Genomic DNA, 15,125 nt, shown 5'->3' with positions numbered 1-15,125 from the left:
CAACCTTTCTGAAAAGCAGTTTTGTAAATAAGCATCTAAATTTCTAGCTGTACCTGCCTTGTGGGTCATCATTGCAATATCTAACATTTTATGCTATGAGGTACTCAGTCAAGAGTGTTCAGACATGTTTGAAGAGATTCATCATATTATTTATAATAACAAAAATTAGAAGTAAATGTATATTAATCAATAGGTAACTGAGTAAATTATCATTTGACTGAGATAAGTGGTTAAATGGCTCTGGAGTCAGCAGTACCAGGATTAATCCCATTCCTCCGCTAACTAGCTGAGAGACTGATCTTGGACAAGTATGAACTCTGAGCTTCAGTGTTTCCTCTAGCAAAATAAGATGATATCGTTGTGAGAACTAAATGCAATATGTACTTAATACAGTTTTTGGTGGATATAGACACTCATTAAACATAATAGCTTATTGTTGTTAATAACTAATAATTATGATTTTTTAAGTAAAATTATGTGCCAGATGTTATAGTAGACTCTGGAGAGATCAAATTGAAGAGGACAAACAGTCCCAGGCCTCATAGAACCTACGTGGTACATGAAACATCCATACAAATGTTAGAAATGATAAATTAGATCTCTGTTTATATAGAGATCTTCTATTTCAGCCTTGCCTTTTCTAGTATATTTTTCATATTATAATCAGAGTGATCCTTCCAAAATACCTGCTTATATTGCTTATTTATTTAAACCTTTCAGTGGCTACCCACTGCCCAAAGAATAAAATCCAAATTCTTTGTTGCCTGCTTTTTCAACATTATCGCTATATGCCCCCATTTCTCTACACTCCCTCAACTTCAGCTTCTTCGGGTCCTTGAGTATGTCCAGTCCTTCCACTCTCTGCCTGGAACTCTCCTCTGTTTCAGTTCACCAATATGTGTTCTACTCATCCTTCCCCTCAGTTTAAATGGCAGGCACTCTTCCAGGACATTTTCCTTGCTCCTGCCTCCCTAGAACTGATTAAGTGCTCTATCAGGTACTATTTCTGTTCTCACCGAATTTAGCACAATTTATTATAGGTTTAATTGTCTTCCTTTTTAAAATCCTTTAAGCTGAACTATATTGCCATTGCTCACCATTGTAACCGAACAAACTAACATAGTACTTGATAGACAGTAAATGTTTAAATGCTTACTGAGTTTGGGGCACCTGGATGGCACAGTTGGTTAAGCATCCAACTTTGGCTCAGGTCATGATCTCATGGTTCATGGGTTCGAGCCCCACGTCGGGCTCTGTGCTGACAGCTTGGAGCTTGCTTCAGATTCTGTGTGTCTCTCTGTCTGCCCCTCTCCTGTTCGTGCTCTGTGTCTCAAAAATAAATAAACATTAAAAAAAATTAATGTTTACCGAGTATTAATACATGCTATTAATTTAGAAAAATAATTTTAATATTTTTTCTTAAAATAAGTAATCTTCCATACTGTACATATGTATATGTGTGTACATGCATAGAAAAATGAAGGAATATTCAAAATGTTACCAATGATATCTCTAGTGTTGGGATTATGTTGTTTTTACTTTCATATTTACATTTTTATGTATTGTGTGAATTTTTTGTGATGAACATGAGATCTGTTAAAAACATTGAATCGGTGGCAAGTATTCATTCTTCAAATGGTGAATTTTGATATTGCCATAGATTCTGTGGTAAATATGATAAGACATTTGTTTGGCAATATTAGCCATAGACTCTGCCACCAAATCGGTGTTTCTGTGGCACTAATATTGCTAATGTCATCTATTTGGTTACTTTTAGTCACTGTTTAAAACAATACTACAGCTACTCCAAATCCTGATGTAGCTGAGTGATATATATCTGTGGGACTGTGATTCAATTAACCAAGATTCCTTTAACTATCTTAATAGGATCTATATACATGACAACCTCTTGGGATTTCTTTTTTTGTTTTATTATTTGCTCCAGAAATAAAAACCATTGACAATAATTGAATATGAAAATCAGATCTCTGACTCTCTCAGGATCAAAGTAGCATGATGCAGCAAAGCTCCTATCCTTGCGGACTTATCCCTATCACTGTGTGAAGTACATTGTACACCCTCTCTCACTGGTTTCTGGCCCACATCCTTTCTGCCAGAATGATCTTTACAAAGATTTAATCACCTCGTTATAAAACCCTTTATTGGCTTCCTTGGTTCTTAGAATAAGATAACCCTTTATTAGGACCTGTATAATCTAGCTCTTATCAAACTTGTCAGCTTTACGTCACACTTTGCTCTTACCACTTCAGCCACACTGGCCTGTTAGTAGCTCATGTTTATTGGGCTTTCTTTTCCTGGGCATCCTGTGCACAATCTATGCCCCTTCCATATAGTGCTCTTCTCATCCCATTTTACTCCATTAACATCAGTCCACGTGTCTTCGCGTTTAAGCATGACTTTCCCAAGAGGCTTGAACATACAAATCCCATTGTTATAGGCCATCCTAGGACGTTCTTATTCTTTGAAGAAGACTACATTTGCAGTTTACATTTATTTGTGTGATTATTTTATTAGTATTGATTTCCCCCACTAGACTAAACTCCAGAAGGGCAAAGATTTTATCTAGTTTTGTCCATTTTCATATCCTAACAGTCCCTGGTAAATAGTAGATAACAGTAAATATATGTTAATTGGAAGGAAGATCTGGCATCCCTTCTAGAAATAGTGTTTCTTGATCTGTGATTAATCTCCCCTGGAAGTTAAATGGAAAGACGAAGTTAGAAGTAAATTATACAGGTCAGATCCCTGCTTGCTTAGTATATAACTGTATGTGTAATTCATTTATGAATTTGTTCTTAGCTTTTCTATTTAAAGTTTAGAACCAGATCTCTAGTGAGAGCCAGTAAGTAGTGATGAAGATCAGCCAAGACTGAGAAAGAAATGAAATGATAGGAGAACACTTTGCTGCTAATAAGCATTTTAAAACTTTTTACTATGCAAAACTTCAAACATATACAGAGGCAGATAGAATAATAGAGTAACCCACATGTACCCTATCTACCTTGCCCTCCCATTTTATTTTTGAAGACGATCCAGCATCATCGTTTCTTCCATAAATATTTCACTCTGTATTTCCAAAAGATAAGAACACTTTTTAAAAATATACAACTATTTGGGCACCTGGCTGGCTCAGCCAGTAGAGCATGTAACTCTTGATCTCAGGGTCTCAACTTCAAGCTCTCACATTGGGCATAGAGCTTACTTAAAAAAAAAAAAAAAAAAAAAAAAAAAAAAAAAAAAAAAAAGAATTCAAAATATATAACTATATTGCCATTATTATATTCCCAAAGGAACTAATAGTAATATATCGGATTATCCAGTCAGTATTCCAATTTGCAGTTGTTTCGTAATGTCATAATTTTTCACAATTTATTTGACTCTTTTCAGGTAAGGTTCGTGATTGGGTTTGGTTATAGTCTGCAAAGTCTTTTAATCTATAGTTTCCTTTTTTGTCTCTTGTTTTCTGGATGTTTATTTGTTAAAGAACCAAAGCTATTTGTTTTATACAGTTTTCCAAAGTCTGGATTTTACTGATAACATCTCCATGGTATGTAGTTTGACATTTCTCTCTATCTTCTGTATTTCCAATAAATTGGTATTTGGATCTAGAGATAGAATTCGCCTTGGATTTTCAGTTGTTTTGTTTTATTTTTGCAAGTCTTTTTCAGAGTGGCATTATGGTCTTCTCATCTTTAGTCAGGAAGCACATAATGTCTGGTTGTCTCTCTTTTTGTGATATTATCAATAACTGATACCTTATGCCCAGCTCCATTAATTCATTAGGGGTGCAAAATTAGCTGGAATACTTCTGTAAAGAGAAACTTCTTCTTATGTACTCTTTGATTACTACCACATACAATTTGTTTCTGCCTTCAAAAAGTTTACATTCTAGCTTTTCCTTTTGAAAGGTTAAGAACTACAACAGAATACCTGCCAATATTGCTATCTAGGTGGATGTTATTCTTATAATCATTATTTTTAATCAGTAATGAATTGTGTTAGCTATGTCCTCTATTTTAATAGGTCCCACATATTTATCTGCAGCCCCAGATAAACATGTCCAGAGTTGCATCCTGGTTTTCACATGTCCATTTTTCCTGGGTGTCAGTATATTGAATGGTGATCTCACTTCCCACACTGAAACCTGTTATCTCTTCCTGAGTTTTATGTATTTTTTAATACCAGCATTATCCATGCATTTATCCAAGCTCAGTGCCTCCACGTTGTCCTTGGCTCCCAGTGTCTCTTTACTCACATCCAGTCAGTTAGCAAACCAGTTGATTCTGTCCCCTACACATGCATATCCCCAGGGCACTCAGTCAGTTGAGAACCTGTATCAGGTTCTATGCTGAGCATGGAGCCTGCTTAAGATATTCTCTCTCTCTCTCTCTCTCTCTCTCTCTCTCTCTCTTACGCGCACTCTAATTATTTTTTTTTTTTTTTAATTTTTTCCCAACGTTTTTTATTTATTTTTGGGACAGAGAGAGACAGAGCATGAACGGGGGAGGGGCAGAGAGAGAGGGAGACACAGAATCGGAAACAGGCTCCAGGCTCCGAGCCATCAGCCCAGAGCCTGACGCGGGGCTCGAACTCACGGACCGCGAGATCGTGACCTGGCTGAAGTCGGACGCTTAACCGACTGCGCCACCCAGGCGCCCTCTAATTATTTTTTTAAAAAAAAATTTTTAATATAGAGTATTCTCACTTCCTTACTTTGTGTCCTGCTCACTGCTCAGCTGTTGAAAATACCCTCTTCCTGATTTGCCATCTTTGAGCTCTGCATCCTGTCTTTTCATACTCTTTTAAAGGTATAATTCTGGTTGTGCCATCCTCCTGCCTAAAGTCTAGTGGCTCCACAACGCCCACGGTTTGAAAGCAACATGTTTAAAATGACTCATGAAACACTTAATAATTTAACCCAATCTTTATCTCCCACCATACACCTTGTGCTCTGTCCACATTAAACAAATACTCCATGCTCTCATATTTATTACCTTTACACAGACTGTTCTATATGTCTCCCTACTCCAAGATTCTAGGCCTACCTTAAATGTTACTTTATGCAGCCTTTAGTAGTTCCTTAGCAAGTAGTTGTTTCTTCCTGTTTTCCCTAAGTATTTTATGCATTTTTCTGCTGTGGTGCTTGTAATATCACAGTGCAGTTATTTATTTTTTCATCTCTTTCTCCAATGAGGTTTTAAGCAGTCCTCTCTATACTATGAGCTCCTGGAGAAGTTAGACTGAACCAAATTCCTAGTTAGTTTTGTGTGGTAATTTAGAGCATTTCATCAATCAATAAAGCTTTCTATCAATAAATGTTTATTTGACCAAATGTGGTTTCATCTGTTTTGATCTGTGGAAAAATACCACTCTTAGAATTGCTTCAGTGTTTGGTTACTTCCACACAGTAGTTTAACTTCTTTTGCAGCACATCTCCTTTTCTTCATTTTTGCCTTAAAACCTACTTAAGTTCACAGGTAAAAATACTCATCTTGAGTGTTAAAATGTCCACACTTTTAATTGCGTATTTAGCTCTTTACCTTAAAGACAGTTCATTTGGTGCACCTTAACATGAAGTTAGCTCTATTTGTTTATAATCTAGATCATTCTATTCATAATTTGCTTAATTTCTAGGGTTCAGCTGCGCGAATGGATCATGAAACAGCCAGTGTTTTGAGTTCTGGTAGCACACACTCTGCTCCTCGAAGGCTGACAAGTCATCTGGGAACCAAGGTAACAGAAGATTACAAACTCTGGTCACTAATACTATGAGTACTTTGCTCTAAAACATTCTTCACTCATCTTTTAAATTCAGCTAGAGGACAATTCTGGTTCCATCTCTTCTTAAAGAAACATCTTTTTATACAAGAGGGCACAAAGGAAAAAGGATTATAAAAACTGCCAAATTAGCTAGTTTTTTATTCTTTTTCAGCTTTATCGTGCACTTCTCTGCAAGTACTCTAAGCTCCAGCCACACTGGCTTCCTTGCTGCTTCCCACGCACTACCTGTAACTTTTCTGCCTCCATGACTTGCCTATGATGGCACACACATCCACTTTCTACACCACCACAAAATGGCTGTCAGAATCCGAGGCAGCCTTTAGAGCTCTTCTTGGGCTTTACTTCTTTACAGAACATTTTCTGATTCCCAAGTTCCTCTCACCTCCCCTTGTGGTCTGTCTGCCTCCTCGGGGTCACTGCAGTTTGCATGAAGTACTCTCTCTCTTTTTTTTTTTTTTTTTCTTTTTTTTTAATGTTTATTTGTTTGTTTTGAGAGAGAAAGAGAGAAAGCATGTGCAAGCAGGGGAAGGGAGAGAGAGAATCCCAAGCTGGCTCCATGCTGTCCACAGAGCCCAACAAGGGGCTCCATCTCATGAACCATGAGATTATGATCTGAGCTGAAATCAAGAGTCAGACGCAGACTGAGCCACCTACATCCCCCTGCATGAAGTTCTCTTGGAAATAGGGACTTTTTTCCTTAATCTTTTGCAGCGTCTAGCACAGAACCTGCACATAAGGGTGTTTAATAAATATTCAGTGAATAGAAAAATTATCAAAATGGAATGTTACCCAGTGTTGGTAAGCTAGTTTTTTTAGAGTCTCTCAGATATTAGCAAGTATTTTAGGACTTTAGAATGGTATGTTTTAAAAAGAAAATAATTATTGTATTGTTGTCATCTCTATAAGTTGGCCAGAGTCTTTAATATTATATTGACAAAGATGAAATTCTAATTTAACTAAACAGTATATTTTTAGTTAAATCTCACTAATTCATTAACTGTTTTCACAGAATACTCTATGTATAATCTTTCTTTACTTTGACAATATAATGGCTCTTAGGAAAAGTGTTACTGAAATAATGCTGATTTAAGAAATGAATTTAGAGTAATCAGAGATAATTGTTAATATGAGATTTAATACTTTTAATAACTCACAGCTGCTAATTGAGACCTCTGGTATGCCAGTAACTGTGTTAGAAGTTATGTGTACATTTTCTCTAATCTCAAAAACACTGTGAGGTATTCTTGTCCCTCTTTTTTAAATAAGAAAACTGAAGCAAAAAAAGTTCAGGCAGCTATTGCATATTTAAATTGGAATTCATCCCCAGATCTGTCCAACATCAACATGTAATTCTTACTATAAAGAAAATCTAATATTCAGCAGTACTACTGCATGAAAATCGGCAGCTAGAATACCATTTCCTGTTGAAGTAACTGGTGAATGATCATATTAAGACCTTACTACATTTTTTAATGCCAGCTACTGTCCTATACAGGTATTATTTCATTTAATCTTCACAGAGGAAATCTCGTTAGGTTAATATCTCCATTTTGCAATTGAGAAAACTGATCTCAGAAATCAAATAACTTGGTAGTGTCACACAGCTCATTCCTAAGTAGTGGGGCCAAAATTTGAAAGCCCAGTTTTCCACGGTTCTCCCTTCCTAAAACTTTAATATCTAAAAAGTAGTGTGTGTTTATGTATTTAGAGTTTCTTAGCCTCAGCATTGTTGACTGGATAATTCTTTATTATAAGATGTTAAGCAGTATCTCTGGTCTTTTATCTTTTAAATGCCCATAACACTTTCTTTTGCAGTTGTGACACCAAAAAATGTCTCCAAAGCAAAGCATGTCCTAAGAGGGCCAAAATCACCCCTGATTAAGAACCACTGATTTATAGAGATGATACATTCTTTATATAATAGCCTCGATTTTTATGTAATAGCTCTCACATTGAAATGAGGCTAACCATGGTGCAAGATAACTGGGTACTGTTTCCAGTCTAATCTGCTTCTGAGCAAACCCTTAGAATTTGTTGTCAGAGAGTTATTAATGTTTACTGGTTGCTTTAAAAAAAAAATGGTTAAGACATCTGGCCTTGAAAGGGGCGCCTGGGTGGCTCAGTTGGTTAAGTGTCCCAGCTTTCGCTCAGATCATGATCTCGCGGTTCGTGAGTTCAAGCCCTGCATCCGGCTCTGTGCTGACAGCTCAGAGCCTGCAACCTGCTTCGGATTCTGTCTCCCTCTTTGTCTGCCCCTCCCCCGCTCGGACTCTGTCTCTCCCTCTCTCAAAAATAAACAAACATAAAAAAAAAAAAAGAAAGAAAGAAACCTGGCCTTGGAGCACCTAGGTGGCTTAGTTGGTTGAGCGTCCAGCTTTTGATTTCGGCTCAGGTCATGAACTCATGATTCGTGAGATCAAGCCCCGAGTCAATCTCTGCCCTGAGCATGGAGCCTGCTTAAGATTCTCCCTCTCTCTCCCTCTTTCTCCTTCTCTCTCTCTATCTCTCTCTCTCTCTTTCTCTCTCCCTCTATGTGCCTCTCCCCCTACTCTCACACACCCTCACTCTCTTTTTCAAAATAAATAAACTTAAAAAAAAAAAAAAAAAGAATCCTGGCCTTGTACTCCCTATATGATCATGGCATTCTTCCTTTTATAGCAGAATATTTTTATATGTATAAGGGAGAAATTATATACTTTTAACAATATTATAATCTGGTAAAGGTTAGTGATTGTTGAAAACTAGTAAGTAGTAAATAATTGTTGAAAAGTTTTCTATTTATTGATTATAGTTATAAATTAAAAGAAGTACAGTAAAATTTTAAATTGTACATTTAAATAAACCACATTCCTCATTGTGTGTGTGTGTGTGTGTGTGTGTGTGTGAAATCATTTGATTGTCATTCATTATAATCAATGGGTTATTACCAGCTATTCCAGAAAAAGGGCAGTTTAAGTATGTAAGAAGCTACTCTCTCTTTCAACACTGTATGTCACCACTGCTTCTGTTTATTCATATAAACAAATTGGTGATGATTATATGGATTTTGAAATAATGCTCATTACTTCATCCTGGAAAGGGGGTTTTGAGTTTTGTTTTTCTTTTTAATGAGTTACAATAAATATCCCATTCATCACTTCATTGGTGTTAGCATTTGGATATTAAAGTCATAATTTTGTTTCTAAACTCATTTGGCCCACAGGTGGAAATGGTGTATTCATTGTTATCAATGCTTGGTACTCATGATAAGGATGATATGTCGCGAACTTTGCTAGCTATGTCTAGCTCCCAAGACAGCTGTATATCCATGCGACAGTCTGGATGTCTTCCTCTCCTCATCCAGCTTTTACATGGCAATGACAAAGACTCTGTGTTGTTGGGAAATTCCCGGGGCAGTAAAGAGGCTCGGGCCAGGGCCAGTGCAGCACTTCACAACATCATTCACTCACAGCCTGATGACAAGAGAGGCAGGCGTGAAATCCGAGTCCTTCATCTTTTGGAACAGATACGAGCTTACTGTGAAACCTGTTGGGAGTGGCAGGAAGCCCATGAACAAGGCATGGACCAGGACAAAAATCCAAGTATGTTCCCTGTAGTGCATGTTACAAAGCAAATGTAAAGTTTTGTAAATGAAAACTTTTTAAGTTAGTATGTCGTCTTTATGAGTGGAATATGAGTGGGATATAGGAATGGGAAGTTCATAGTAGCCATCTACACTGCTAACATAGTTTAAAGCTTAAGTCTGTATTTTTCTAGAAAAAATTGAGCAAAGGGCAACCAAAAAAGTACAGGGAATCAAGAGATATATAGTCATAGCATCATAGTATATTTAGAAAGAACTTGAGCAATTATGTTTTTCCATCCCTTTCCTTTTATAGATTAAGCTCAAGAAAGTGACTTTATACAAGTTTCTTCAGCAGTTAGTGACCACACCATAATCTTTACATTTGCATAACATTCTGTTCAGTGGATGCAGAGATATGTTATATCTGTTATGTTATTTGGCCCTCACAACAACCTTGTGAAGTAGGAAGGGAAAGTATTATCTCCATTTTACAGATAAAGAAACTGAGGCTCGGAGTGGCTGAAAGACTTGCCTGAAGCCTCATAGCTACTAAGTGGTAGAGTCAGGAACAGAGGCCAGATCTTCTGACTCTCAACCCAGTGCTCTTCCCACTGTACCATCCTACTTCAGGCCATGGGCCCCACTTACTGGGAGTGATCAGCCACCCAGCTCTTTGCTGAGGGAGAAACCCTGGGCAACCAACCCCTCTCCATCAGCAGGGAACATGGGAGTTGGGACCCTTGGGGACATAAGTTACTTCATTCCTGTAGCAAGAACCAAAAGCAGTAAGTATATAAGGTAAGATCTTCTTTTCACCTGGTAAGAAAACACACACACACACACACACACACACACACACACACACACACACACAGAGGCACACAGGGTGGGGACTGTTGTAGTAACCTGTTGATTTAGGGACAAGGGGTGATGGTGAGAACACCATCTAGGAAGATTTAGCAGGTTTTTTTAACTTACGTATAAAGGTGAATGTATTTTAAATTTACAAATTTTCAAGAATGAGAAAATAGCAGAAATGGTCCTTTATATCTGTTTGTCCTAGGGATGAGGAAAACTGGTAAGATACTTTACTGAGAGAATATTGTCTTTATGGAATTGTTTTCTCTGGGTATCTACAATCATGTAACAACTTGTATTTTGTGATCTTAAGAATTGTTCTCAAAATGGTTAAATTAAATATTATTACTTCTGAAAAATAGACTTTTAAAATTTTGATTTCACATAATGAGTTTTGAAACTTTGTACATGGTATTAAATGTGAAGGTATATTTTCTTGGACGTCTCTTTAGATTTTTGTTTACTCTCTATCTATATAGTAAGCTTTCTCTACTAGGTTCATACTGTATTTCTTCTTTTTTTTTTTAAAGTTTTTACTTACTTATTTTGAAAGAGAAAGGAAGGAGGGAGAGAGAGAGAGAGAAAGAATCCCAAGCAGGCTCCACACTGTCAGTGCAGAGCCTGATGGAGGGCTCAAACTCAAGAACTGTGGGTTCATGACCTGGGCCAAAACCAAGAGCCAGCCACTTAACCAACTGAGCCACCCAGGTGCCCTATACTGGATTTCTTTATTACATTTGTACACAGCTAAGTGTTTTTAACCCACACTCATGACAATAGTTTAAATAGAAATTATAACAAAACAACTTTATACCAAAGTGTTTTTATTCTTTTATATATTCAACATAATTTTAAATTATTATTTGAGTTATAGCATAAACCTGCAAGGGATTTATACTAACAGATTTGGTTAAAGGCAGGTAAGTGGTAAATATTTTTCTGGAACCAAGAAAAACCCTTTACTCATATTTTCTTTTCCATGTTTGTCGTATTTATTCATCTATTCAGCAAATATTTGTTGATCTACTAAACTACTATGCATTAGGGATATTAGCCTTGTTTTTTTTTTATTAAGTATAATAAACATTATTGCTTTTGAGAAAACAAAGCATTATGTTTTGTATCAATTTTATTTTTCAGTGCCAGCTCCTGTTGAACATCAGATCTGTCCTGCTGTGTGTGTTCTAATGAAACTTTCATTTGATGAAGAACATAGACATGCAATGAATGAACTTGGTAAGACAAAAATGTTTCTTAATGCCGTAGAAGAAACCAACATTTTTCATCATCGTTGGAGTATAATGCCACATGTTTCTATTACCACCTGCTTCCTCCTTGTAGGAAATGATTATACTCTGGTTTCCGGAGGAAAAAAAAAAAGGTTTTTAATGATAGGCACTGCTACCTTGTTTAAACTAACTTGACTTTTCAAAATCTTAGACAGCAGTTAGCAGAACTACTAACTGGGCTACTCCTTGCCCCTGTTGCCACAGTAGACCCTATGTGATAGTTGATGAGGAGGGTAATTTAAATTATTTTGAAATGTGGAGCTAGGTGATTGTTCTTGAACTCAGTCACTTCTCATGGACACCAGAAGAAATTATTATTAAAATTCTCATTTATCTTCGTGGTTATCAGCACTTTGCTGGATTTTCATGGTAAGCAGCATAATATCTCTGAAACTGGTTAATGAAGAAAAGCATTATGGTCTAATTTAAGTTAGAAATATTCCACTAGTTTTGGAAGGATTACTCTTGTGTATGTGTTATCACACACTCTAAACCTTTTATAACCTGCATTTTTGTGCACCCCATTTTTCATGTAACGGTTTTTCTTTGATTTCTAGGTTCATTTTGCACATGTGGTATTTATAATTGCATCATGCTGAGCCATCTCATGTGAACTGGATCTCTAGTCGTGCCACAAGCAAGAACCGTACACTGAGTTCCCATCTTAGTGTAGCTGTGCCCTTGCTTTTCATGCTGTTTATTTTACATTACACTCCAGCCCCCACTTTGTATTCCTACCACCCTCATCATTGTCATTCATCATTTATCTTAAAAGTCACAAAGTCATGAGACTCTTAAACACAGAGAACCTAAATGGCCAAAAATGAGTGTTGTCTCCTTCAGAGTCATCACTTTGGGGGGCTGTGTACTTTGTGAGCTCAGGCCTGTCCTCCAGCCGTGCTTTTCTTCCCACAGGCCCTTGCAGTTGGCCCATCTGATTCTCTTTCCTTCCCCCACCCCCCAGCCTCCCATGGAACTGAGTGTGGTCTTATGAGTTTGCCCCTCCTTACTACAATCTCAGCATTTGTGAAAATTTTACATTTGAGTGTTTTTTTAATGCTAGTAATTATGGGAAGGGGATAAAAATCATGAATAAACAAGAAAACTAATCCAATTTTAAGCTACTACAAAGGTTTTCCTGTAAATGTCCCTGTGTTCCAATGAACTGTAGATTAGGACTGACACATTGATCATCTGAATTTCAAAGTAAAACCTAGACTCAGTATTTGTTCCTCTTCCTTCTTCAGGTAGGAAGGCTACCCGGGGCATTTCATCACAGGAGCTAGGGCAGGGGCTTGCAGGTGAGGAGCAGGATGGGGCCTCTGGGGGTGTGACTGTTGGCACAGAGCCACAGGGGGTTACCTTCTTCTCATTCCTAGCCTCTAAATTTGTACGAAGCAAAAGAAAGATCAAGGTTTGTGGATTGTGCGGAGATGGAGTAATTAAGCACAAGGTATCTGATAGTGAGGGATAAGGAGGAAAGAAGTCCCAAATAGATGAAGGGACATTCCAAAGCCCAGTCTGCTGGGACTGTCATTTGTACATAGAAGATTCTACAACTTACCCAGGTCATTTAGGTTTGCATCAATTAGTATCACAGGTTTTAGACTGTAGTATCAGTGATATATACATTGATTAAATGCCCACTCTGTCCTAGAAACCATGCCAGGCCCTGGAGGTAAAAATGATGAAGATATGGTTCTGACTTTCAAGGAACTCATGGCTTATTTGTATTAGTATTTCCAAAACTAGATCATAATAATCACCAGAGGTATTTGTCAAACCATATAGATTCCCTGGCCCTGTAGCAGGCTTAGTAAAGCAGTATCTCCAGAGGCGGTACCTAGGAATCATTTAATAAGTGACCCAGGTGATTCTTATGATAAGGAAATTCTGTGAAACACCAATATATAGAATATTTATGTTGAGTCCCTAATGTTTATTTTAGAATGAGACGTTTTATGCTAATGGTGATATCGAAAACCCAAGTAAAAGGAAAAAATACACCTTTTAAAACTAAGAATCATCTTTCTATTATCTTTTTTTAATATAAGTCTAAATTAAGGATTCTGTTGAATGGTTTCTTTTGAAACCATTGGTCCTCTATTAGCTTTAAGGTTATGAGGTACCACATTGGATTATATTTGGTCCATCTGGACCCCTTTTTTAAAACACAGACACTGAGCAGAATGTGAAAAAAATTATGCTTATCATCTTTGCATTACCTTGAAAAAGCCTAAGTTTTCTTAGGGCATCTGTTTTTTATTCTATCAGTCATAAATTCACATCATATTTTTGTGAATCCATTTATAGTTTTCACATATATATTCATTGCCTTAAAATTTACAGAAATTTTTTTTCATTTGCCTGAAATCATAAAAGATTCTCTCTTTTATCTGATATCCTAAAATTTATTGAATGTTCCTTTTTCTTCATGGTGTTGCTGATATTGACAATATCCTTCTTTAATCGTTTTCAGAACCCAGTCCTGAGTTTTTTAATTTTTCCGTTCAAAAAAACTCTTTGTTCATTTAGTGCCTTCTTGAGACCTTCTTTATTAGATCATTTCACTTTCTTAAGAAAGTGTCACAGATACTGATATAGCAGGCAGGATTTCATATAGTCACAAATCATAGTATGTTTTGTTTTGGTATTGATAGCCTGCTCTACAATGTTCGACATCTTGGTGATCTTATCAGTATATAGGGCCACAGTCTTCAAGTCATCAGTCACTCCCATTTCCATTCATGAGTCAGAACTCTCACTTCTTCTACTGGCTCCTTCTAGTAGTAAGCTCCTTAATACTTTACTCAAGTATTAAATGGTAGAAATTCCTCAGAGTTCTGTTGTAGGTTTTCTTCGTCTCTCCCTAGGCAGTATCTTCCAGTCCATGGCTTCATTTACAGTGTTTTTCAGATTTACGTCTTAATCTGAGTTTCAGACACATTATCAAATCGTTCATCTGACATCTTCATTTAGATGGTTTTTCACACATTTTTAACTCAACTGCCCCAACTGAATTTGTTATCTCCTTCGTCCCCAAATCTCTGTCCCTTCCAGGGTTCTTTTTCCCAGAAAATGGCATGCCAATCAACCCAGTTGCTCAGGAGACAACCTCGGGAGACATCCATGACTGTCTCCTCCTTATCCCCTACATTTAGTAACTGAGTACTTTCATTCTGCTTCTTAAATCTGTCTCATCACTGCTCTCCTTTTCATCTCCAGTTCAAGCCACTGTCGTCTCTTCTGTTCTGCAGTTCTTTGTCTTATTTGTCTCCACACGTCCAATTGTAATCCATTATGCACCTTGCAACCATAGGAGTCTATTTAGAGCACACATTTAATTACTCCTTCTCCTGTCTGAAATCCTTGGTGTGACATATAAAGTCTTGCATGATGTCTCCACCCATTTTTATAGCCTCATCTTGTGACCTTCTCCTTGTTGCTAATTTAAGGTTCAGGGGTTCTTGCACTTACTGTTTCATCTGCCTAAAATGCTTTTGTATTATTCCTGTCCCACCCATTTTAGATACTCATTCATCCTTTAAGTCTTAAACTTTATTTCCTCAGCCTTTTTCTTGATCCTCCCAATCTAGGTTAAATCCACCTAT

The 15,125-nt window shown here is 37.0% G+C and overlaps 1 protein-coding gene across 11 annotated transcripts in view; it reads left to right on the top strand.

The window, feature by feature from the left end:
• The window catches only part of APC (APC regulator of Wnt signaling pathway), a 148,710-nt gene that overhangs the window by 118,374 nt on the left and 15,211 nt on the right, over nt 1–15,125 (top strand). For 5 of the 11 annotated variants that reach the window (XM_078447440.2, XM_078447419.2, XM_078447426.2 and 2 more), the window contains 4 exons: nt 5,656–5,754; nt 9,005–9,383; nt 11,366–11,461; nt 12,762–12,815. In XM_078447440.2, the coding sequence (XP_078303566.2) occupies nt 5,656–5,754; nt 9,005–9,383; nt 11,366–11,461; nt 12,762–12,815 (628 nt within the window). The remainder of the gene's footprint in view (nt 1–5,655; nt 5,755–9,004; nt 9,384–11,365; nt 11,462–12,761; nt 12,816–15,125) is intronic. The other 6 variants (XM_078447447.2, XM_078447449.1, XM_078447451.2 and 3 more) reach the window with 3 other exon arrangements.

Source organism: Panthera onca, chromosome A1, assembly GCF_046562875.1.
Source record: "Panthera onca isolate mPanOnc1 chromosome A1, mPanOnc1 haplotype 2, whole genome shotgun sequence".
Lineage (NCBI taxonomy): Eukaryota > Metazoa > Chordata > Mammalia > Carnivora > Felidae > Panthera > Panthera onca.
This window is presented reverse-complemented; position numbering and strand designations above follow the sequence as displayed.